General features: G+C 35.8%; 1 protein-coding gene across 1 annotated transcript; it reads left to right on the top strand.

Moving 5' to 3' along the window:
• The first annotated feature begins 1,575 nt into the window (after positions 1-1,575).
• On the top strand, positions 1,576-24,550 carry RNF212 (ring finger protein 212). The gene is made up of 12 exons (XM_074903722.1): positions 1,576-1,687; positions 3,283-3,344; positions 7,395-7,469; positions 10,192-10,248; positions 13,306-13,364; positions 15,508-15,572; positions 15,658-15,727; positions 16,543-16,588; positions 17,929-17,992; positions 21,080-21,152; positions 21,927-22,123; positions 24,513-24,550. Exons 1-12 carry the CDS (start codon positions 1,576-1,578, stop codon positions 24,548-24,550), a joined length of 918 nt encoding a protein of 305 aa, XP_074759823.1.
• The last annotated feature ends 2,154 nt before the right edge of the window (positions 24,551-26,704 follow it).

Below are 26,704 nucleotides of genomic sequence, written 5' to 3'. Positions count from 1 at the left end.
AGGTTAACGTGTAAAAACATGACACTTGAAAAAGTCTCTAGAGAGCGGAGTGATAGAAGAATGTTGTGGCTTGGCTTCCTATTCGTCTTTCAGACTCTTCACTACTCTAAAAGGTAGCGAAAGCTGAAATATCTGTAGACCAATTATTGTTTTAAAGGCACTGTGTGCTTTCTTTTTTCTATCTTCTCACCTTTTGTTTTCATTAGCAAGGAAATGCCATTGCCCTTTAAGTTCACTTATGTTTCCAGTAAGGGAATGAAAATACAGCTGTGAGTATTTGAGAATCCATAAAGTTGATACAAAATAGAAATAAAAAGCAATACTCTGTGGACCAAATCAATGAAAATAAAATCTCATAAAGCTACTCACTGTGTCCTATATTTAAAATTTCTGAGACTTTAGAGTGGTCACTTGAAATGCCCAGTAAATAAGTGTTATTAAATTCACTTTTATAGAGCACTCACTCACATGTCTTGTAATAACATCGTTGGTGGTGTGAAAGAAGAAATTATATGTTACAACCATATAGTATATGAAGTCCAAGAAGGAAGTTTAATAAAGGGTTGATGCAAGGTTGTGGTTCAGACTTTAGCTGATATTTATTGTAAGGCTCCTAGCTACAACCCAACGACAAACTTAACTCATATCACAATATACTCAGGCTTTTAAACCAAAAGGACAGGCACCATATCAGAATTTATAAAGGAGCTGATTACGTTCCTCTGTATTAATTAGGTCTATACTCAAAACAGCACTGAGACTTGCAGCCTTGACTATAGCTTGACAGTTCTTCATTCTTTATCTAGAATAATAATTAAATATCTTTGATGAAATGTTTTCAGTCTCCTTCAAGATTTTTAATTAAATCTATAAAGCAGAAGCTGAATCATAGCTCTTTGGGAAGCACTTTGGGGGCAGTAGTCTTTATGAAACTAAAAGCTGGAGGTTCCTCTTGTGCAGTCTGTGGCTCTGTCATACCCAGAGCTACAGCCTGCACTGTGAAATCTGTAAGGGAATTTTCCCCCAAAATTTTCATCAAGGGAAATTAGCAAGCTGTGGTGTTTTTTCAGCCTAAGAAATGAAAATCAAAACTCTTTGTTTTGCTTCTTTCCCTCACCAAAAGAAGCAACAACAAATCTGTGCCAGTAAATTAATAACCTTCCAGATCACTGCATTTAAAAGTGAAAACCCACTATTTCCCACACACCCGCTGCCCCGCCGCCTCTGTGAGGAGGACAGGGCTCGTGGTGAGGCACCTACCCAGAGCCCTGATGGTTGATCCAGTTCAATTGCCCGCGTTTAGGGAAGGGAGGGGGAAAAACCTCTCAGGATCCCGTGTGTGGACACCTCTCCAGTTTGGTAGTGAGAGGCCTGAAAACCCCCTTTTTTGGGGGGTGTGAGGGTCAAACTCGGCCGCCCTCAGGCTGCCACCCCTCGCCTCAGGGCCCGGCGGCGCCTCAGACTGGAGGAAGGTGGTGGCGGGAGGCCCGTAGGCCTCACCCTGAGGGCGGCAAAGGAGCCTCAGCACCTGCCTCAGGTGGTGCTCCCTGCCGGGCCCGCCTGCCTCTCCACCCCATGGCCGTACGGGTCTTTTGCAATGTCTGCTTCTGTGAGCCCCGCAAGCCCACCCCACGGTTCAGCCTCACAAGCTGCGGGCACGTTATCTGTGAGATCTGCCTCCAGAAAGGTAATGGCTGCTGCAGGCACGGCGCGGCTCGGCCCCCTCCGTCAGCGGGTCAGGCAGGGCTGGTGTGTACATATTTAACTTAACCATTAGCATTTCTGACTCGCTGTGCAAAAAGAAAAGGTCTGAGTATTTCTTCTTGTCAATCAAATGTTATTGATAAACCTTTTCAATTCTTACACCTGTGTCTGCCTCTACGTGAATCTGACTGGAGCAATGTGGCTTTCAGAGCAAGCCTTTAGACACAGAAAACTGGAGGCTTTAAGAAAACTTGAGTCTGAATGCTTATGATCCACGATTTCATTGTGGGGGAAAAAAAAAAAAAGGCATTCGGTTCTGAACTATTTTAGAAAGGGCATGCTTTTTCATTAGTGAAAGAACAGTTGGCAAAACATAGGATTTGTTCAGGGTTTTGCTAGTGTTCTTAAGACATTTTAAATCTCAGTATTGTCACCGGAACACTAGAAAATCTCTAGTCGCATTAGGAGGATTGGAGGTGATGTTTTAAAGCTCTTGTGTGTTGTATGCAATCCCTGAGTCATATTCTGGGACTCCTGTGATGTGCTTAAATGAAGATCTGTGGAAAAGATGGTGCAATAAGGAAGTTGCTTTTCAATAGAAAAAAATTCCAGACAAACATCAATGTTTTTCTCTTTGAGGTAGTGCTAAATGCCCTGTGTTTTGTAAGGGCACACAGAATAAGTCATCAATCTGTATTTCAGAATTAAAAACTTTTGACTAAAGTTGAGGAGAGAGGATCATAAAATGCAGCCACTAAATACAGCTTGCAGGCCCTTAAAACCTGAACAGCAGCTTTCCTTTCTGCTCTTAATATTGATTGGCAGAAGACCCCCATAGATATTAGATATATTTTTTGCTGTGAATTCAATAATAATGATAATAGAAGGTTTTAAATGTATTTACTCTTTAAAGATATTTATGAACATTGATTCTTAGAATCCTTAGAAAGGAAGCAGCTAGTAAAATGATCAATCATAAATTTTGTAGTAATATGAATTTACTAGAAATAATACAGAATTTATTAGAGATATTTGCTAATATGTTTGCAAAGAAAAAGATATTTTGAAAAATGTTAAAGTTTTAAGAAGTGATTTGATGACTTTTTCACTGGAAAAATTCACAAGGTAAAATTATTAATCCTTTGGAGTTAAGGTTTCATATATTTTATCAAGAGACCAAAGCTGGGCTCCAGTCTAAAAAGTCATATATCTGGTTGACTCTAACTCATTAGTGCACTTAAGCATACATTTAATTAAGCCAGGCAAGTAGTCCTATTTAAATCATCGGAACTAAAAGTCACCTGCATTCAGTGACACTAATGATATTCATAGAATCATTTACATGAATGCTTATTTGCAGAAGTAAGATCTGATGACATTCACACACAGTTTCCTTGTGTAACTGTGTGTAATGGTTATAGAATTAAATTCTTTATTCATGTTTATTTGCATTTCTTGTCTAACATTCATATTCCTTCCACAAACTCCAAACAAAGGTTTAGACATCAAATTCTATTAAAAATTTATTCAATATCTATTCAGTTTGATGTATATTTTAAATATGTCTTTACCTTACAGGCAAAAAAGATGAATGTTTGATCTGTAGAACTTCTTGTCGTACATTAGTCCTTTCAAAACAGGTAAATGAAGCTTTGGTATTGTATTACATTAATCTGTAGTTTGCTTAACAGCTAAATTATTTGCATTACAAAAATACTTCCTTTTTGTTTGCCAACTCTGACACAAATATTTACTTATGTACTATATAGCTCTTAGTTTTATGGATTTCTTCAAATAAAATCCTACAGAGACTTTTTCAGTTTTCAGATTCGGCTAGACTCTAAATCACTCCTTTATCAAGAAACATGACTGACTACTGTGTAACATCAGTCACTACTTTCAAAATTTGGAAATATGTTTATTGACTCTGGCATTTGCACATCAGAGAAAGTGAACTGTAAAGAATTATTTCATGTAATGGACTGAATTGAAAATCTGCATGGTGGTGCATCAATGTTTTCAAGTTTATTGGGTGGTTTTGTCCCTGTTTTGTCTTAAGCTTAACTATTTTCTTCATAGTCATGTTATTAAGAGAGGATCTGAAATATTGTTGTGAATTCATGTTATTTAGTACAGAATGAATAGCTTCTAATTCCCTTTCTTGAGAAATCATTGGAAAGATTTAATTTTTCCGTTTCTCCCAGGAACTATTTTCTCCTTAGTTGCTTTCATAATGGGTTGTGAAAACATTTATATTTTCCTAGACTGATGCCTACCTAAGAGACAAGCCTGCCTCACAATGATAGAAGGAAAATACTAAGAGCATTCAATGCAGCTAACTCATAAATTTCTCCAAGGCCATAAGGCAATCAGGTGTATGAAATAGAGGACAATTTGGGACTAACCCTGAAGAGGTGACCTTGAAGAAGGGCATGATTTCTTTAGATATGTTTAAAATTGAGCTGATATATATCTAAACAGAGAAATCTCTACCTCTACAGACTGTTTGTAACAAAGTAAAAAACTGTTACGCTCTTTTTCATGTTTGCAAACACAGAATTTGCAGAACTGAAACAGATTGAAGAAAACAATGCTACCGAGAATAAAACTTTACAGCAAAACAACAGAATGCAAACATAATACAAAGGAACAATGCACACAGTAATCAAATTTAAAAACAAACAAACAAAAAGGCCCTCATAAAACTTTTAAAGGAGGTGTTTCAATAAACTTTCTATCAGCCTATCCTGGCTGCAAGTTTTGTTATTAATTTCAGTCACAGATTAATTTAGGTTGTCAGGGACCTCTGGAGGTCATCTTGTCCAATTCCTTACTCAAAACAAAGCTAATTTTGAAGTTAGATCAGTCTTAAATTGCAGCATTTCAACAGAACTTGATGATTTAATTCAAAAATACTGGAGGAATTAAAAAAATGCAATGATTGTGATACTAACAAAAATATTAGATGTTTCATTAGAACCTGCCACTGCTTTGGAGGACTGGAAGGAAGCAAATTACCATATTCTTTAAAAAAGACATTCATGATGATTGCTCAGGCTTGATTAAGAACAGATAAAATGATTGGAATGATAATTAAACATGCATATAAAAAAGTCATGGCTCTATAATTCAGGAACCCAAATGGAAATATACCTGGTAACCTTTAAGAGCTTGATGCTATGGAAGAATTCCCAATGAGTAGGAGGTCCAGTAAATGTGTTAAAACTCCTCATTAAATTGTATATTGGGGCAATCAACGTTACACATTAAATATTCTCATCTTTACAGTAATGCATGCTTGTCACCTTTATATCTTCCTTCTATGTCTTATGATCCCCACTTGCTTTTTCCCAGAGGATGGCTAAGTGTTATGATAAATCAGAATGTCGCTGTTCATTATTTCAGAATATCATATTAACATCTGCTACTCCTCCGTGCAACAGATAAAATATAAACAGTATTCTATGAACCTTTATTTTAAAGAGTTTTTAAATCACCGGTGAAGCTGTTTTGTTTTTACTTTTTTCAGATCTGATAGATACTTAAACCAAGGTCATTGCTTTCTTAGCACCCTAAAGAGATTTCTAGAGTTTGCCTCCTATGAATACATTTTAAAGATGCCAAATGTATTTTTATGAATACATTATTTTTTTCTAGACGAAATTTAATTGTCTTTATTTTCTTTGAATACCATAAATAGGTTAGACTGTGCTGTCTGTCGGTGTGCTTTTCTCTTTCTCAGTCCATGAGTGGAAATTTTTGAATGCTTTGGGTAATGTCAACCAAATTCAAAAGAGCAGAGGAAGTCTCCAATACAGTTAATTTCCTCCTGTGAGTTCTATAAAAACTAGTAGCTGGGGAAAGCAAAGAAAAACAGTTTAATTCCCCTGGTGAGAGAAATGCAAGTAAAGCTCATCAATAATCAGAAGTGCATTTGGCAGCCACTGGCACAGTTCTACAGTAGCCAAACAGTTCATGCCATCTTTGCTCATATTAATTGCTATACAGGACATCAAAGTAGCTGGTGTCAGAATAGGGGGAACAAAAGGTGTAAATCCACTGCAAATCCAGGATATTAATTTAGCTCCTCATGTGGTTATTTTTGATACATATGAGACTGAATTCCCTCTTCTTATTAAAAATACATTATAGAAGTACATGTTGAAATAGGTTTGGCAAATACCACTGTTATTTAGTCTTGGATATTTGACTTTATAATAGTGTTATACTATTTTTGGAGTGGGTAAAAATATTGTCTCTATTTTTTGTGCATTTTCAAATGGAGCAAAGCGTAATTCTTTTCAATTTCAATGCAGTATTTTTAATTGAAGTGATAACATCTATTTTCTTAGTAGCCTAGAAAACTGTTTCTTCCTTCACAGGTGGCCTGCTTCCTATTTATTTCAATAATTCACCTTTCTTTAATTTTTAAGTTTTTTAAACTGAGATTCTTTAGTACTTCTAGAATTAATTTACATTTTGCCTGCAACAGTTTCATTTATTTTTAGCTGGATTTGGAAAGGTGGGTCTTTACATGAAGAATGCATTTTCTCTGGGACAATCTTCTTCCATCATCTAAGTATGTTTGGATTGTTTTTGCTTTTTTATTCAGCTTTTGACTAGTTGTAGACCTACCTTGTTTTACACAATCACAATATATCAAAGAGAACCTTTAGGTTTACAGTTTACAAGTAGATAATAGGGTTACTTTTGGGCTAGATTCCTCATTTTTAAAGGGTGTTTACTGTTACAGTAAAATATAATTGAAATGTTAGTTCTTAGTAATATAACTATTTCAACTTAGTGCTATAACTAGTGTAACTATTTTGGAGTTGTATTTTGTTTGCTTTTCTTATGAATAAATTAGGAATATATGTATTCTGAATTGAAGTAGCACTTAACTAAGTTATCTTACATTGCTACACTGCTTTGTAGATTTGGATAGATGTCCAAATGTCACTCTTATTCTGAAACCCACTTTATATCTTGTAGCATTTCTTTCTCACCATAAATAATAAATATTTCTTTATTACAATGATAGCTTAGGTACAAAGCACTTACTCAGCATTTTCTGAAAACACAGATGGCCGTTTGGGAGGCCACATCATGATCTCTGATTAAAAGTCTCAGTCGTAAAATACTTGAAAAATTCAACTATCATTTTAGGGCTTTTTCCTCAATGCTAGGATAGCATTATGTTGCCCAGCAGGCGGGAAGTATAAAGGGATCCCGGTCAGCATTGAAACTATTCCAAAAAAGGACTTTGTAGCAAAACTAATAGATGCATCCATGTGGCTGGGGATGGTGAGAACCAAAAAGCACAGAAAGGGACTGCCAGAAATTTGGCTGTTGGTCTGAAGGCAATGCCTGTTCTGGAGGACACAACAACTTACTTGAATGTCCTCTGGAAATTTTTGTTATCCTAGTTACAATAAGTGTGTATATGTGTGTGTACAATAAGTATATATGTGTGTTATATATTTAAACAAAAGCACAAAGTCTTCAAGGTGGTTAATAAGGTTATTAAATAAAACTGGGCTTGTTTTCATTTTTTCTGTCATCCTACTGTTGATCTGTCCGTTTTTCATTTATATACATCAATCAATTTAAGGAACACTTCGCAAAATGCTTTATTTAGCGTAACTTGCAAATAAAAATGCTAACCTTGGTATACTTTCTTTTCTTGGTAGACAAGTCCTGATATTCAGTCACTGTTCATGGGAATAGATACGTTATGCAAGAGATATTCAAAAGAAATAACACAGGTGAATTTGCCTTAAAACTTTTTGACTCTATAAAATAATCAGCAACTTCTACTGTTTTTTATATAAATGGGAAAAACATATGAGTGAATGCTTGAAAATTAGTCTATACCCATTACCATCTTTACTTCCTTAACTCTACAGTTTCAAAGTTCTTAAGAAAGCATAAATTATTTATCACGGTCGCTGCTTATGCTTTCAAACTCTCTCTGAGGATCACTAGTCTGGTTATTTTAATGGTGTAAAATCACTTTCAGTGGCATGCAATGAAAAATTAGATCTGCCAGAACCTTAAACGTGCCCAGATAGTGTGCCCTAATTACAGCAATGAAAAATTACAGAGTGAAAACCTGAGCTGGCTAAAGTCCTGAGCTGAATGTGCTCGCTCTTTTTTTTTTTTTATAAAAAATTTTTTACTCGAAACAGGTCTGCCTTTTTTCAGATAGGTGCAATAAATGATTCCAAGGTAAATTTCCTCCCTGCCTTCTGTAAACTCCAGGCAGGATCTCTTCCTTCAGGCTGAGTTTCCAGTCCAGAATTTTAGTAGCTGTCTAGGTTAAGTGAATACATGTAAACTCCCATTGCCTCCTGATTTTCTGCATCTCTTCAACTTGGCTTTGGGATTTGTCCTTGTCCCTCTTACTGAGCATTTCAGTGGCAGTTTCAACCCCTCGAGGTGGAACTGTAGTAGTACATTCTCCCTGAACCCATCTGCGACCTTCACTGTGTATTCTCATCTCCCTTGGGCTGCTACCTGTTTGATCTTATGGTGAGCTTCCTGATCCAGCAGAAAAGTAACCTAGGGAAGATCACCTGCTTTCTTCAGTGGTGACTGTGGATTCACATTTCCTTTACTCTGTGCTTCACAAACTTCTCCAAGGCTGGGCATGGTCCCTTTCCTCAGCACTCCTCCTCCTAAGATGCACAGGGGGCACAAGGTAAACAAGAAGCCTTCCTCTGTCCTTCCATACACACTTTTTAACAGCATGTACGGTGATCAGCAGTTATTCTGTAAACTGCACAAATCCAGACAGCTATGCCACCAATCACATGTGAATACAGACATCTGTAATGTGACAAGGAAAGGAAAAAGAAGTCACGATCTCAAAAGACTAAGGTGTTTTTTCTGTAACCTAAGATAATTTATGGGAATCATGTTGAGGTGCAGTTAAGGCATTAAGGTACGCTCAGAACTTCTACCAGCATCAAGAGACGTAAGAACAGCTTGTGCTCTGTTAAGGGCAAAGGTTTATCTAATTTAATGTCCTGTCACAACAGCAGGTGCTTAGGAAACATTTGAAAACAAGGCTGGCATGTACTGATATGTCTTCAGAACAGCGTCCTAGCTTTCAGCAGTTTGTGGCACGGGGATTTCTCAAGGTGCGGTTGGTGCCTTTGCATTCAAAAGCAATTGTCATGTTGTTTTCTGAATATTTAGCATCTATCATGTACTAGGGAAGGGAGGCCCATGGGTTGTATACACCCTGTGATGATGATATCCTTTTTCACATTTTAACTTGCTACCTGATAGTTTCATTTGATACTCTTGAATCCCATTCTAGAGGAAAAATAACCCTTTCCATACGCTCTATCTGTGATAATCGTTAGTTTTAGACTGCTAACACATCCCTTCTTCAACTCCTTTTTTCATGTTCTATGTGCTCATTTTTTTACTGAAGCTCTCAAATACCTCTGGCTAATCTGAACTATTTCCAGACCTACTGCGTCCTTTCTGAGATGTTAAGTAGACTCGGGATATAGTAACATACTTTTTTATTTTTGAAGTGGAATAATGATGTTCCCTTTCCTATTCCTTTTTTAAACACTTCTAAGATCTGATCTGCTTTTTTGACTGGTGCTCAGTGCTGAATTGACATTTTCGCAGATTTCTTCTTTATAGACCCAAGACTGCATTTCTGAGTGGTGGGAGGCAGCTCAGAGCCATTACTTTCTGAGTGTCTGTATCTTCCATCAGTTCTCCTGAAGAGACTTCTGATCCTTTGATGAGTATCCATTGGGAAGCTCCCAGGCTCTTCTACAGTGAATAAAAAGTAACCATTTCAGTTAGATATGTCACTATGGGTTCATCTTCTCACAGTGTTTCTTCTCCGTTGTCTCTATCCCTACACATTTTCTGGCAGTTTTCTTACATGTGAGAAGGAATATTTATTACTAAGTTATTGCCTATGGTAATTTGTTCCTCAAGATCTTGTCTTGCCTACCTTGTATGTTTTTACTTTTAACCTGTCATGGTTTATGATCCTCATTTGGACACAAAAAGTGCTTACACACCACCAGACAGTGTGTCTAACAATTATTTTTTAATTAACAGAATATTTTTACAAGGCAAGTTATAATTGCCGGTTAGACACATTACTTTTTATGTTGCCATTAATTTTATGTGTTTGCTTAGCGCTAATGAATAAGCTAAACTGGCTTTCCTGTTTCTTTACCTTGTTATTGAACATAGCGTTAAAATATTAATTCAATGAAATAAATCTACCAACTCTAGGGTAGGTCATACTGGATTAAATAAACTTTATAAGACTTTCTCTATCATTGATAATAATTTAGAATGTTTTGTTGGAGAGGATTTAAAGAAGATATGTTAAATATTTAGTAAAATAAAGAAAAAATTGAATACTATGAAATAGTTCATCACTTTTTTGCTGAGGCTGCATAAATGTAATTAGGTGAAGCTTGATATAACTGTATGTATTTTTAGATTTCAGAATTTCAAGAAAAACATCGTAAACATTTATTAGCATATCACAGACAAAAGGTAACATTATTTTTGTTGCTTATGTTTACTTTGGTTTATTTTTAGAAAATATATTCACCTTTTATTGGAATACTTAGAATAATTTATCAGGATTGCCTCATTTCTGTCATTATAAATACCAGCTTTTAATTGTTGAAAAGCTGTGAGGACTTTATTAATTATAGTTACTATTATCCAGTAAAACAGATTTTAGTTGTGGGGTGACGAAGATCAAATTTAGAGTCAAAGGACAAGGTAAGAAGACACCAATTCGCATTATGGAGGAGAATGTGTAAGAGATGGGGAGAGATTAGTACTCAGATGATAAGCCTAGAGGAAAAGAAGACTAGGGCTGACAAATTAAATTATAAGCTTGAGCAATGGAGAAGTCTAAGGGCTAGTACCCTGAATTAGAAATGGGAAGAGGAATAGAATTAATTATTCTGTGGAGAACAGTTATTGAATTTGTCACTATGCCTCCCTTCCTCTGTAGGTTGGAAAGAAAATTTATTTTTAATTTCTCAGCTACTTCTAAATATTTGATAAGATAGTTGGCTGTTTCATTCATTTCTAAGGACATGGCCAGGTATATTGCTTAAAGCTATTTGGCAATGGTGGTGAATCTACCCATCAGTAGGTGCCCTATGTATGAAATGACAGAGACAAACTCATATAGCTGGTCAAGGGGCCATTCCGTGTGCGAGGAGGGCATCTGATATGGTTCTTATGGATAGAACAGCTTCGAAATTTATGTGCTTTGTGGCCCATTCTCCCCTGTTTTATGTGACTGCATTTGGAGATCAGTACAAGTGTACTGTGGAGTGGGTAGTTGTGTCAAGGTCCTGACCCTCTTCTTTCAAAGCCAGGCCATGGAGGAATCATGATTTTACACCCCCTTCTAATCTGTTTTTCTGACTCCAGATGGTAAAACTGAAACCTGTAGGCAAAGTAAAATAAAGCTCTGAATAGAATTTTGCATAAATAGAAATGTTATTTCTGAAGAATCTGTGCAGAGTCTTGATAATTTGATTGTAAGTTTCTACGTTATTAACTGTTGATATTCATTTAACAGTGGTTGTAAAGGACGCTGCTTGACCTAAGGAAGGTGTTTAGGTGATAGTACAGAACAACTGAAGATTTAGGTGGCTGTTATTTCAATGGTACACTGCTTTGGGTGTTTTTGTTGTTTTGTCCATTCATGTATTTGTTAGTATTTTAAAACTGCTTGCATTGGATCAGGGTCAGAAGAGGCTGGTTGTCTTAAATACCCTACGTGCAGCTATGGCTAGCACTGGTGAGGCTGTTTAGGTGGAGAAGTGGTTTGACAGTGAGGCTGAGGTGAGCAAGGAAGAGAAGGCTTTCCCTGTGCGATGATATACCTGTCTCCTTCCTGTGAGTTTCAGTTAGCAATGCTCCCTCTTTCAGGGCTGCTGGGAGGGAGTCTGAAGGAGCTGGGGAAGGCTAGATCACAGCTGGCAGAGGCACACAGGATGAGAGAGTGGGAGTAAATGCTCACACTCAGGGTTATAATCTCCGTCTGAATCTTCCTGCCACTGGCTTTGAGATGAAGGTGAGTGGGAAAAGGATGAAGCAAAAATGATTGAAGGTATAAGCAGTTTGGCAAATGGCAATGACCCCTGGAGAGGTGAGGAAGCACAGATCTACTCCTTGACACAAGTGCTTCCTCCTGCCAGTCTCCACTCTAGAGGTCTTGGCCTTTGGGAAAGTGGAGAAATGGGAAATTCACAACCAGGTTCTCATGCTTGGAAATCTTGTTTGTGGTCCCTGTCCTTATGTCATCCTTGTCACTGCCAACCAACAGCTCTCATGACCTTGATAAAAAGTTCTCTGTTGTTGTTTCTGTGAGTTGTACAGATACTGGGGTGCAGATGAGGGTGTGTGGTGTGGGCATTTGATATCTGTATTCATGGCAAGTCTAGAGCCCGGGTCGTGCTAGGACCCAAAAATATTGAAATAGTTATTCACCTTTACGGCATTTTGGTCTTAAAATGATCCAGTCCTACAGAGTAACAAGGTAAAGTACATTGTTCCTGACATCTGTACTGGTCACTTTCTTAATCAACCCTAGCTCTCATTGAGAAAAAGAAAAAAGAATACAAAAAAAATAGGTCTTATGTAAAGTAGATGTTGTCTTTAATCTGTTTTGCAGAGTTACACATCTGCAAAGAGAGTATAATATATCCCACAAACAATATGATTCTATAAAGCTATATCAGGCAATGTTATTAGAGAATTCAAATAATAATGTGAGAAGCATGAATATGTAACAAGAAAAATCAACAAGAAAATTCATAATTTGTCTTCAGATCAAAATATGAGTAGTGTGAATTAATGAAGGACTAAGGTCACACAGCGGAAATTAAGGATAAAATAGAGATGCAGTACTGAGGCTATTGAGTCATTTTTTAGATCCTTCATAAAATATAATGTATGATCATGTAATGAAAGACTGTAAAAAATATACACACTAGGGAGCTGACCTAATGTTCTTGACCTTAATGTTCCTCCATTTTGCAAGCACATAACGTTCTTTAATGGAGATATTTTTGGTTCTGTTTATAACATAAGAGGAAATACTCTTCAAATAAACTTATTACAGATAGATACTGCAAAGAAATGAATAAATTTTGAATCTGAAATGAGAAATATGGGAATTTGGTATTTGGGTATTTGGTATTTTGGTGTTTTTTCCAGATAATTCCGTATTAAATGCAACATAACTTTTATATCAGATATGGAAAAGAGGAAGAAAAATAAACACAAACTATCTTTAAGCACTTGTCTTAGTATTCGTTTAACGAATATTACAGCACACTTAACAAAAGGTAATCACAGTAAGTCTGGAACTGCCAAAAAATATATTTTTTTTCAGACTTGACTGTTTAATGGATCCATATAACAGCTATGATCTTGCCCCAATAAATCTGGAATAGCAATTATATCTAAGATTAAAACCAATAGAAAACAACCATTCAGCACGTTAGGATACTAATTGTATGAAAACAAAGTTGTATATCACACAAAGAGATTTTGTTTAAATCTATGATTATCTCACAGACGGTAAAGTTGGAAGAAGCTCTCAAGAAAGTAACACAACAAATGCATCAGATACAATGGTAAGAGTTCTAATGTATCAAAAGTAAAGGAGAAATAGTCTTTCTGATCAGACAACAGTAAGTATGATAAAACGATAAAAAAGTCATGATTTATTTGCCTTTCTCATATATTGTGTTGTATAAATAGAAGTGGCATATTTTTACAGAAATAAATGAACATGATATCTGTCATCAGGTCCATTTTCACATTAATCAAGCCTGTCAGGAAGGAATCCTTTGATTTTTAAATTCAAGTCAGTACTTGAATTTACTCTAAATGAACTCTAAAAATGATCTTTTAACAATCTCCGTCATATAGTTATTCAGTTTTAAAACTTTTATTTGTGTTTACATGAACATGGTTTTGTTTTTCCCAATGGGCTTTACAGTGTCAGCCTGGAAAGTACTACGATATCTGTCCTAGAATCTATCTCATTAACAAAATTACCAGGGTTTTGTAACATGATTCTCTTTTTCTCTGTTTCTAGTAAGAATCAACTTCTTTACTCAGATTAGTCTTTTTTTCACAAATGCATCAAGGAGATAACCAAGAGGTAGCCCATTGTTATCTGCCAGCTCACTGACTGATACACCTTAATCTTTTCATTTTATTTCCAACTTAAAGCCAAAGTTCTTATTGATCCCTAAGGACACTCTCTGATATTACTTTTCATTTAATTAAATTTTATTTCAATTATTAAAAATATCGCATAACAAAAATCATTATGTAGTTCTTCTCAATATTGATGTAACTTTCTATCTTCAGAACATTCTGTCTTCAGATTTCACAAACTGCAGGCTATCCCTGAGTCATCTGGGAGTATATTAAACAGGACCAGTTGCAAGACTAAACTGAAGGGGACATAACTAATAACATTTCTACGCTCTCTTCACCTTTGATTGTTGTGGTTTCCTTTTTAACATTATTTATGGTATGCTTACTGAATTAATTGCTCTTAATCTCTGCTTTAAAGTCCACGTGGCCTATATAACACTCTAATGTTTAAATTGCTTTAACACAGAAAAAATGTACTATCTTATTACTGTTTAAAAAATCTGCCTACCAGAACATAAAACAAAAACCATACCGGATTGAACTACTGTGATCCACCTATGGTGAAATGATTACATTTTCCATATAACATTAGTTCTATGTCCTATTTTATCCTTCCCATTTTCTAAGATTTCTAAAACTACTGGGAAAAAAAACCCAAAACAAAACCCTAACAGACTTGGTGAAATAGAGGTATTGAATAGTTAGTGTATAGTTACAATGTACTTCTCCCTATAGATCCATCTTTTTGAGAGAAGCCCTTCATGAGTACCTCTTTATGAATGAATAACAATGATCAAGGATGATGAAATCTACTTAATAAGCCAGTTCATGAAGTCAGAAATTTAACTGCAGAATTTTGTTGGTCTTTATTCTTTTTCTGTGTTTTTCCAGCATAGACTTTGTTTGACTCTGACAGGCACATAATACTGTATTATGCTCTCTTATGCTGCTTGGTGTGAAAGAAAAATGGTATAAAGAAAACTATGTACCTGGTGGATTATCATAGTTTATCTATTTTTATCCACTGCCTCCTTTTTCTTGCCTGCATCTCAAATAAATAACATCTTTTTTATACCAAATACAGAGTTCTTACTGAATTTCAGATTTGTTAGAGTTCTACCTAGAGAGTGTGACCTAGGGCTTCTCCTTGCCTGCCCAGTAGACATATTCCTCCTATTTATGGTTATTGACAAAGGTATAAGTTTTACATAGTTGTTGGTGAATAGCACAAATATGCCACTGTTTCTTTTGCTAACTAGGTTTTTTAAAGTTTGGGGAATGTATACATTGGAATGAAGATTTTTGGCTCAACTGTAGTTAATAGTTGTATTTTAACATCTGTTGTTCCATAAAGTACTTTGCCATAATGTTATCCTAAACTGACATTTTCGGGCATGTAATGAGTGATACAGACGTTATGATATAGAGAAGAAGTTAATAGCTTATCAAATAGATCGTTATTTTGCTTCATGGCAAATAGTGTCATGTTAAACCCAGCTATGATGCATAAAATGCTTTGATGTTATGCTTTATTGACCAGCTAGACAAATGAACTAACCAAACCAGCTTTCAGTTTATATCTGTTGTTTCTTGTGTTTCCTCCTTTAGTATGAAAACTCCTGAACAAACTCCACAGCAACCATTTTCCAGTACAAACAGAAATCCACTTTCCAGTAAGAAGTGTTGGTTTAAGATACTAAGGAATATATATCACTGGATATAGTTATGTTCTAATATTAAATTTATTAATAACTTTAGTTTCATCAAGAAAACAGAATGGTTACTCTTCATGTTCTCTTCATCCTAGTCATCCTTCCACTTCTGAAATGTAGGTACAAATCTGTTAATTTTCAATGACAATGTTAACAGTGGCAACATACTCATATTTTATACACAAAGCCTTTTTTTGTAGTGAGTTTAAAATAAGTATATTTTCTGATTTTGTGGGGGTTTTTTTCTGCAAACTCTGTAGGTATGAAAGAACTTGGGAGGGTCTTATCTATCCAAGTGTACAAAATAACAGCTTATATGGATTGACTTTGTATTCACTGGAGAAAATTCTAAGGCATGATGGACCTTATTCTAAAGACTTTCTGGATAGATAAATTGATTAATTAGTGAGGAACTCTTCCCATTGACTGTAGGGAAAAGCTAAATTACTTGTACAGACACCTATATGTACATTATAGTCGTCTGAAGTCAGATGGAATTAACTCCAGTAAGGCTCATTAAATTTTAAATAAATTGAACATAGATCTTGTTCAAGCTAAAAGATTTCTATACCTGTGACTATGACTTTATTTTTTATAAAAAATAAATTTCAGAATGCCCTTGTTGTGAAAACAAGTGACAAATGTATAAATATGCATATTTATTCTGACTTAAATACAAGAATAACAATGTTAATCATAAAATAACTTTCTCTGCAAATGTCTAAACAAAATCTCAGAATCAATTAATAGAATTTCCTTACTGCTAGTGGGATTTGGAACAAGTCCTAAATACTCATATGTGTTATGCATTATGTATTATGCTTTTCCATTATTAGACAAATTTAACATGAGAATATAACATATTTTAGTCATTATAATGAATGTGTTATTTTTATTACAATGTCATACTTATTTTGACCTTTGTTATAAGAATGGAGTCAATGGAGATTGATCCTGTACCTTTGCCTACGAGGAAAGTAAGTGGGTTTTTTGTATATGTGTTTATATATCTCTATAAGTACATACATATGATGTTGATTGCTTTTGATTGCTCCTACTCGGTTAATACTGCAAAAATAGGATCCCTCCTCCCCAGCCACTTCACAACAGTTCTTATGTACATGCTAATTTCAGCTATGCTTGATGCTTAGTACAAGTCAGATGCCCACCTAAAAGGAACCAAAAGGAAATAAATCACAACAGTGATTTATGGAATTATATTTTCCAATGCCATATACAGGCTTTTAAAATTCTGATGCTAAATTAAATGGCAAATTCTTGAAATCTCAATATGTTTATACTATAAAAATGTAACAGTTTCCAAACTAAATGTTGGTAATGCATGAAACTGAGAGTTGCAAATAAATTTAAGGTCTAATACATTAAGGAATGGAAATATATGTAAGATTTCCACCTTCAACAGACCTCATGTAGATGTCTGCAGTACAAATCTATGTTCTCATCTCAGAATTACCTTTATAACCTATGGATTGATTATATCCATAGACAGACCTATATCCATCAGTATAACCTATGGATTAATATCTGTGATTCATTCAATTTTAAAGGAAACTAAGTTACTGGTCTCATTCCCGTTTCTCTTCCTTGACCTCAAACAGAATTTCAGGGGATTAGGCTGGATGTAAATGCTGTCATTGCAAATGTCTGAAGTTACAAGGGGTGAATCACTTGGCATTCTTAGCTTCATATCACACGTGATTTTCAAAACATGAATGAAATTTAATTTATGATGGATAAAAGGTTTTTTTAAACTACAAATCAAGCCAGTCATTGTCTTTCACCTTTCATAAACAATTGACCAGGTAATCTTGCTTCTGTCTACACTCAGGGGCATCAACATGTGTATAGTGTCTTCACATGTTAAGAAAAAGCTAGGTGTAGAAGGCAGTGGTCTGAAAGCAGTGTTAGAACCTGGTATTTAAGTAGGGAATTGCAACCTCTGAATGACATCTTCACTGTATTACTATTCTGATTAAGAGAGGCATCATCCAGGAACAGATGCTAGTTTAAGAATGGAATCTCAGCACAGAAAATGATGTGTCTGATATTTTTCTTATCTGAATGTGACAGAGAGGACTTCTTGGAATAAAACTAAAATACATGTACTTTTCCCCCCAGTGTAGATCTCTAAAAAACAGTAGTGTTTTGTATTTTAGTGCTATAAACAAAACTGCCAGTGGAGAGTGCCAGAAATCTGCAGGCTTTATAGACCTCAAAAGTGTAACACTATTGCTTAAAATACCTTAATAATTAACATACTTATTACACTGTAATTAATACCTTGCCATTCATTTAGCCTGAGACACCAACCGGTCCAACAAGATTATCATTAATAACTCCACCACAAGATGGACGTATGGGTGAGTAAAAATGAAGTTTGTAACTGAATAATAATTGTATTACGTTAAGAGGATTAATAAAATCCATACCATAGCCATTTACTGATCAAACTTGAATTGTGTTGAGGTATAAGTAATTGAGCATGTAGACATGAACCCAGCAGATGGGTGATGTTTAAAGATGAAGAATGAAATAAGTCTTTCTAGTACTCACTACTCTGTTCTGTGAAGAATTTGGGACAACCAGATGATCAAGCCTAATCAGCATGGCTTTATGAAAGGCAGGTGGTGTGTGACAAACCTGATCTTCTTATGTGACAGGCCGACCTGCTTATTGGATGAGGGAAAGGCTGTGGATGTTGTTTACCTTGATTTCAGTAAGGCCTTTGACACCGTTTCCCACAGAATTCTGGTGAAACTGGCTGCTCGCAGCTTGGATGGGCACACGCTTTGCTGGGTAAAAAAATGGATCGTTGGGCCCAAAGAGTTGTGGTGAACGGAGTTAAATCTGGTTGGCGTCTGGTCACGAGTGGTGTCCCTTGGGTCTCAGTTTGGGGCCACTCCTGTTTAACATCTTTATTGATGATCTAGACAAGGGGATCGAGTGCACCCTCAGTCAGTTTGCAGATGACACCCAGTTGGGTGGGAGTGTTGATCTTCTCGAGGGCAGGGAGGCTCTGCAGAGAGACCTGGACAGGCTGGAGCCATGAGCTGAGCCCAACTGGGGGAGTTTCACTAAGGGCAAATGCCGGGGGCTGCCCTTGGGCCACAACAACCCCCAGCAGCGCTACAGGCTTGGGGAGGAGTGGCTGGAGAGCTGCCAGTCAGAGAGGGACCTGGGGGGGTGATTGACAGCCGGCTGAACAGGAGCCAGCAGTGTGCCCAGGGGGCCAAGAAGGCCAATGGCATCCTGGCTTGTGTCAGCAATAGCGTGGACAACAGGGACAAGGAAGGGATCTGACCCCTGTACTCGGCACTGGTGAGGCCGCAACTCGATTCCTGTGTTCAGTTTTGGGCCCCTCACCCCAAAAAGGCCATTGAACGACTCGAGCGTGTCCAGAGAAGGGCAACGGAGCTGGGGCAGGGTCTGGAGCACAGGTCTGCTGGGGAGCGGCTGAGGGAACTGGGGGGGTTCAGTCTGGAGAAGAGGAGGCTGAGGGGAGACCTCATCGCCCTCTACAGCTCCCTGACAGGAGGGTGCAGAGAGGGGGGATGAGTCTGTTAACCAAGTAACAAGTGATAGGACAAGAGGGAATGGCCTCAAGTTACGCCAGGGCAGGGTTAGACTGGATATTAGGAAGCATTTCTTTCCAGAAGGGGCTGTTGGGCGTTGGAATGGGCTGCCCAGGGACGTGGTGGAGTCCCCATCCCTGGAGGGGTTTAAGAGTTGGGTTGACGCAGTGCTGAGGGATCTGGTGTAGTTGGGAACTGTCAGTGTGAGGTTAATGGTTGGACTGGATGATCTTCAAGGTCTTTTCCAACCTAGACGATTCTGTGATGCTGTGAATTACTTGTAACCAAAATTATTTTTGCTGAGCAATCGGTCAACAATTGCAAAGAAAATACTGTAACAATGTGTAAGTTTGAACAGCACAGGCATACTTGCAATATATGTTGTTGACCCTCTATTAACATAATTATAATTCATTGAATATTAATATAATATATAATTATAGTTAACAGATTAAAATTTTCCATAATGTCACATGAAAAATGACATGAGGAAAAGGGGAGTAACTAAATGAGTGCTACAGAAGTATTTCATAACAAAAACAAGGTAATTAAGTTGAGATCAAGAATTTCTTCAGAAAGGTGAGATGTTTTTTTCCCAGATCACTGCACTACGATATAAGATGTTTTATCAGCCTGTGATTCCTTTCATTCCTGGGCTGTTGCAGAGCTTGGGTAACACTCTTGATGTGAATAAGACATGAATAACAGCCTATTGAAATTCGTTGCAGTTTCCTGAAGTACTGTTTATTTGTGAGGAGTTTTGCAGAATTCCTAATCTCTGCAGGTCTACCATTCATGTGTCCCTCTCATTCTTCATTTTATATTCAGCATGTTTCTGTAATTGTCCATTCTCAGGCAGTCTTTTACCTGGCTTCAACAGTTAATAAAATCCATCTCCAGCCACATAAGGAGCTTTTAGCACTCTTGTATTTTTATATGGTGTAAACATCCCGAAACAAAGCCAAATGCAATTACAATGCAATTGTAATGAAAGAGCAAAAATTGCTTTTTCTGTTATGCTTGATTTATATGTCCAGTTCCTTCCTAAATACATGCTTACCTATAAATTTATGGGTAACAAGATAGCAAGAGCTGAGATTAACTGTTTTTTTATTGTGTCTAAATATAAATAGATATTTAATTAGATAGTAAAATTATATGTAGAACAGTTATGTGTTTAGCACATTTCAGAATCAACCCATAAAGTTTTGCAGTGGACAAAGCTGAATGAATCAAAGCATACTTGCAAAAATAAAGGCAAGTAGAAACAATTATTTAATGGTGCACTGAAGAAAGTTTCCTTCTCAGAGATGGATGGGGCAGAAAAGCATAGCTGTAGAACTGGAGCACCTCAGCAGAGCTATCTTGATAGTCGTAACAATAGTCTAACAGATGAGAGAAGGTGAAAGAAAGAAACGTGTTTAACTTGGAAAAGATTTGCAGGAATGGCGCAATATGATGTTTTCGTGACAGCTAAGCTCTACGTAGAATTAATCTGTTGAGACTATTTTTCACCTTTACCCTCTGTTGGAGTACTGCAAAGGACTTTTGATAGCTTTCAGTTTTGGTGGATCTTCTTCCATCAAGAAGTACGGGAAGACATCTCATGCCTCAGCAAATGTCTTGTATGTGTAAATTGTAAAACCACATTATTATTTTTTAGAGCTGTTTTAATCCTTTTTTAAGTGACGTGGTGACTTTATTTTGTCAGCCAATTCCTTATCTTTTATGGTCTATTGTAATTGTGTACCATTTTTAATTCTTGAATAAACTCATCATGGATTTGTCCCAAATAAGGTAATTAAAGTACTAATCTATTTTTTCCAAAGTTATCTCCTAAGTAAAATGGGTAATTCAGAAATTGAATTCTTACAGGTAGTATATCCTACAGAAGTTCTCAGTCATCTGGAATAATGTCAAGTCAAAATGGTAGAGCGGGATCTACAAGGTAATTAAATACCTTTTCAAGATTTTATCATCTCTTATGGGAGACGAGTTTATCTCTGGCCTGTATTAATCTGTATGTTTAAAGGTTATATTCTGTGTCTGAAGAAATATTTTTGTGCAGGCTAGCTATCACCTATATGAATGTGTTTTTTATTGTTGGAAGGTTTTATATTGAAATCACTTTCTTCAAAAATGTGCAAAATAATCTGAGTTCCTGCAGCTACAGTCATGGTACTTTCATACAAAAGATAGTAATTTTATAGTAAGAAATTGCAACAATGTGTCATCTTTATAATTCTTTTAAAAATCAGAGATGACAACACAATGTCTGCACAAGAGCTATTCTCTGAATAACCTGAATGTCTTCATGCAGTGTGTAGCAGGTGTTTCAGGTTTTTCATCTAAACATTGAAAATGCCTCAAACTGTGAGAATTGTTAACAGCAAGAAAAAACTTAAAATGATTCCAGAAAAAATAAACTCTTGTTCTCAATAATCATCAAGCCAAATATATCTTCCTAGTACAAATTTTAAATATATGTATAAGAATATATATATTTTTTAATCTTTGATTCTCATATCATTTGTTTTGTCCTTCTGCTTTTTCAAAGTAGAAAAAACCTAAAGAAGTAAAAATCTGATACGGAATACGTACAATACAATAATTTATAGAATTTTCTATTAAAATATTAGCACTGTGAATTTAAGTGGATTTGAAATCTCTTGTAGTGTGAAATTAGCCTCAAATCATATCCATGAATTCATTTCGTTAACAGATCCACGCCTATAAGACTACCTCATAGTGGATGTTCACTTCCATCATCATCTGGATCACAAAGTAGTAGAATGGGGTCATGGGCTACTTCTGATTTCAGAACCCCTCAGTTGTGTCCATTTACATCACCTTCCCCACAGTTGGCTGCAACAAGGCATCCAATCACCATCTCTGGACTTCTGCAAAGACAACATTTAGGCAAGTATATTTTATAAAATAACAACATATAACACTTCCTGAAAAATTTTCAGCATAACATATGCTTGTTACTTATTTACTGGAGAACAGTAAATAAGAAACAAATTAAGCAACATGAAAATGATTTTTCAAAATTGGCAGTAGGCCATCGGCAGAATATGAAAAATATTGATGTTCATGATCCATATTTTGCTTTAGTCTTCTGTGCAATAGAATATCTACCGTGAAAATGTGTTTTTGCTTCACTTCAGAATCGTGTTTTAACAGAGATTTAATTCTGATAATGTCCATAATTGTTTTCTAAGGAAAAACGATTCTAAATAATGCAAAGCATGTAATAAATTGGCAAAAGCTAATTTTGCAACAAATCTCAAGTAAGGAGTAGAGAAAAGAAAAGCATGAGCAGAGGAAGTGCAGTGAACTCAGTGGGAGTCATAGCAAGACTGAGATAGTCAACGGGAGTCCTTTAATAAAGCAGAATAGTTGAGTTGACACATGGGAAAGAAGGACAAAAATGTCTATAGTGAAAAGAATGAATGGGAAACAGCTCCTGTATGACTGAATGGTGTGTTGTAGAAAGTGGGTGACAGTTGACATCTCACTATGTCCAGAAGAGAAAAAATGAACATAAATGGAAACTGCAGTATTTTGAGAGTAAAAGTGAAGTATTAGTCACCTGGTTATTAGAACTAGGGAATATTAATGGAAATGAACAAATGAGTGAACTCATTCTGAAAATGAACATTGGATAGGGAGTGATCATGTGATGAGGCAGAGAACAGGAAGGAAGATGTGTTAAGGAATAGAAAAAAAGGTGAGGATATTAAAAGGATTGGGAGTAGAAAAGGGGCCCAGAACAGTGCATGGGACAGAACAAAGGCTATAGAGGAAGCAGATTACAAAGAATCGAGATAAGAATGCAGAAAATTAGTATAAAAGAGGAAGGAGGATGGACCAAAGGATAACAATGAGAGGACAGTAAAGTCTGTTTTTCCTGTGAAGCAAGAAAAGTAAAGAGACGCTCTGGATAGTTACAACAAACAGACCAAACAGAAAAGCAAAGAGAAAGGAAATGATGGGAAGAGAATTAAAGAAGACAAGAGCATTTTCTAGTCTTTTATATTTTATAAATATTACTATTTATTTCATTGTACTTCTGTCACATGTCCTATATTTTCACAGTTTGGGAGGAAATGCTTAGATGATAATTACAGTCATTTGTTGCTGGTGATTTTTCCCATATTCTGTACAACATTAACTTTATTTCTTTTCTGATTACTTATTAGCCTGTCACAGACTTCAGTAGCAATCTTCTCATTCCCATGATTTTTTCAGTCCTAGTACTTTTTTAGCATTTGCCAAATTTTCTGTCTCAACTTCACATTTCTTACAGATGTAACTGTCAAGACACCCACACGAATGTCTGCAAATGACAGTAAATAAGTAGATAGTCCAGGGTATTATTTGTTGAGTGCAGCATAAAACTAGCAAAAGTAGCTGCATAGAGACCAGTCCAAGAGGGGTGTAGGTAGGAATTGCATGGGGGCACATTAATTCATAAAATCATAGAACAGCCCATGTTGGAAGGCACCTTGAAAGATCATCTGGTCCAACCTTTTTTTGGAAAAGAGCCTAGATGAGGTTATCTAGCAACCTTACCAATCACATCTTGGAAACCTAATTCTTCATACTGCAGAGTTTACACCATAAGTGAAATCTTTGTTATTTATATTAAAAGGATAATTCAATTATGAAGCATTTTTTGAGTCCATATTAATAAATGTGACCTTTCCATTCCAGGAGTAACACATCCCAAACAGTTTTGAGTTCATGAAACTTTGTGAAACCAAAATAAAGATATTTTAATAAATTCACTCCTATTCAAGTTATGAATGCTTATAGCTTGTGGAAGCTTATATCATAACTTTTTCTTGTGGAATTTCTGGACAGTGATATAGCATGTGAAATAATGCATGAACCTGATAGAATTTGTAAATAATGTAGTAGAAATTGAAGTTAAAAAAAACACCCAGCTATACTGAACTTAAATATTAGTTGTCTTTGAGCCAGATGTTTACAAGTTTATTGCAGTTTGTATGCAGAGCAATGCTTTGGTCATTCACTTGTGTAGCTGAAATTGGAATATGGCAACAATGCTTTTATGGAAACAGAAACCTAATTCTGTTATTTAAATACAAAGGAGCATATTTAGATTCATAAAAAGAGCTATGCAAAAGTTCTTATCAAAATGTATGGGTTTTATTTTTAATTTTTGATAGGTTGACTTTCTTCCTTGAATAAGTTCCCAAGATAATTTACATGAATATTTCTTTCCTTTAGTCTTACTAATTTATTTTTTTTTCCATTTGTACTTGTATTCTTACTCTAGGATCAACTAATTTTGGAGGACATTCAACAGAAAGATAAGCAAACATCTGTGAATTGTTTTTGTCAATAAGCATCTGAAGAAGCCCCACACAGTTTTTGGATATCAAAGTATTTGTAATTTCTATAAAATGTCAAATTGGCATAAACCAGCTAACTATTCAGCATGAATAATGTGTTTAAACATCACTGATCTTGCTGATTAACAACATCTACAGTAGTTTTAAACAAGAGTACAAAAGCCTCTTGCTGTTTCTAGAAATTTTGGCTTAAAATGTGTTGTATAAATAAACAGCCTTTATCAGCTAGTGTTAAGGCAAAGCATGATTATATATTCAATGAGCGTTTCTTGCTGTGAGGCACTGAGCTGCAGCAGAACTTTATTTTTAAATGGTTGCATCTGTACAGTATTAAAGTTGAGGCCCACTCCTAAAAAATGTCTAAATTTATGTATTTTTGATTCCAGAATTCCGAGTTTACGTTCTTAATAAATACATCACTTTTTGTTTGCACTGTTGAAAGGGGTAAGGTTTGGGGGATATTACATTCTGTCAGGCTCTACTAAGCTAATAAGACAGTTTCTATTCTACACTTCAAGATGTTTACATTTGATTTAGGTACAAATGATTTCTTCTCAAAATGGAATTCAGTGGGGGAACTGGGATGAAGAGACAAAACACAGTGGAGACTACCTTTACTCTCACACAGTAATAGCAACTGAAGACTTTGAATGAAGGGTTATTTCTTTTGAGAATAACTCTTAAGTTTAAATTTTATGGTAAATGGTAAAATTTTGGTAGGGCTGAGTCATCAAGTATGCACCTTTGCTTTGTTTTGGCCCTAATTTTACCTGGACTATTTTAAAAGTAATAAAACTAAAACCTGGGTAGGTGTGGGTTTTTTTTTTTTTTGTGTGTGTTTTTTTTTTGTGTGTGTGGGGTTTTTTTGTTTTTGTTTTGTTTTGGTTTGGGTTTTTTTTTTTTTCAGATAAAGTCCCCTGAGTACATGATAACTTTCTTTTGGATTGAAATGTTTTGTTTGACCTGAAAAAAAAGTTAGAATAGAAAGGGGAATATAAAGAAGTTTTTTTTGTGATGCTGTGACAAAATGTTAATTCACCCAGAAAACAGAAGAGTGAATGATTGTTCTTACTATCTCTGAATTTTATTTCATTTTCTTACATCATCTCCTTAGCTAGCCAATCTGAAGAGTTTTAACTGGCAGGTGTTCCCCTTCAATGAGATTAAAATAAGATGGAGAAACACCTGTTTTGTGAACACCTCTGGAGCAGGGGCTTCCATAACAAATTTTAACTTCACATTTTCCTTATTTCAATGTAAAACTGCTTTTATTTTTTACCATGGGAAAGTTTGTGTTTCCAATTTTAGATGGGATTTCTAAGTAAATTTCATTTCAAGCAAACTTCCATTTGAAAGATTTGGTTTCACAATTCCTATACAAGTAAAAGAGTGTGCTGTAACTTTTAAAAATCCTACTCTTCTTTGGTTCCAGATGAGCTAGAAGAACTTGGAAAATCAGTCTAGTAAAATATTGTTGCTGACTTCCACCATTGTGCCCCAATGGTTTTCTGTTTGTTTGGACCACAAGAGAGCGTTCTTTCTAATTTTGTTTTTATCACACTGCAGAGACATCATCCAAGTCTGCAAAGTCATACTATAGCTTTTATAATTGCTGACAGTTGCATTCTACTATCAGGTGAAATATCTGGGTTTTGTTTTTCCCTCCTCCCTGCCTGCCTCCATCCCCATCAATTGCATGGTTGTAAATGAAAACAGAATTTGAGGTCGATAAAACTGCAAAATTGTGCTATAAATGGGACTTGTCTGAATGTTCCCTGTAAGGAATCATATAGGAAGGAGTCATATATGCTAGTGCTACAGAAATAACAATAATAAAAAAATGCAGCCTATCACTCAAAGTTGTGAACAAATATGCCCAGAGAGCTGAATGATTTCTGTATTGCTGCTGACCACAGTAGTTTCCACACAAATTCATTAATGATCTTCATGGTTCTGGTAATCTTCATCAGTCCACCTTTTCTGTGGTAAAAGCTCAACATGGCCAGAGTGTGTTTTATGGCTGTAGGTTGAGAAGAGAACTTGGAACATCACCTCAATAAAGCAAAGAAGTATGGTATAAAAATAAGTATTTATATAATTTTACTTTTGCTTTGGA

This window comes from Athene noctua, chromosome 4, assembly GCF_965140245.1.
Source record: "Athene noctua chromosome 4, bAthNoc1.hap1.1, whole genome shotgun sequence".
In the NCBI taxonomy this organism is placed as follows: domain Eukaryota; kingdom Metazoa; phylum Chordata; class Aves; order Strigiformes; family Strigidae; genus Athene; species Athene noctua.
The sequence above is the reverse complement of the archived record's forward strand: the minus strand, read 5'-3'. Positions and strand labels throughout refer to the sequence as shown.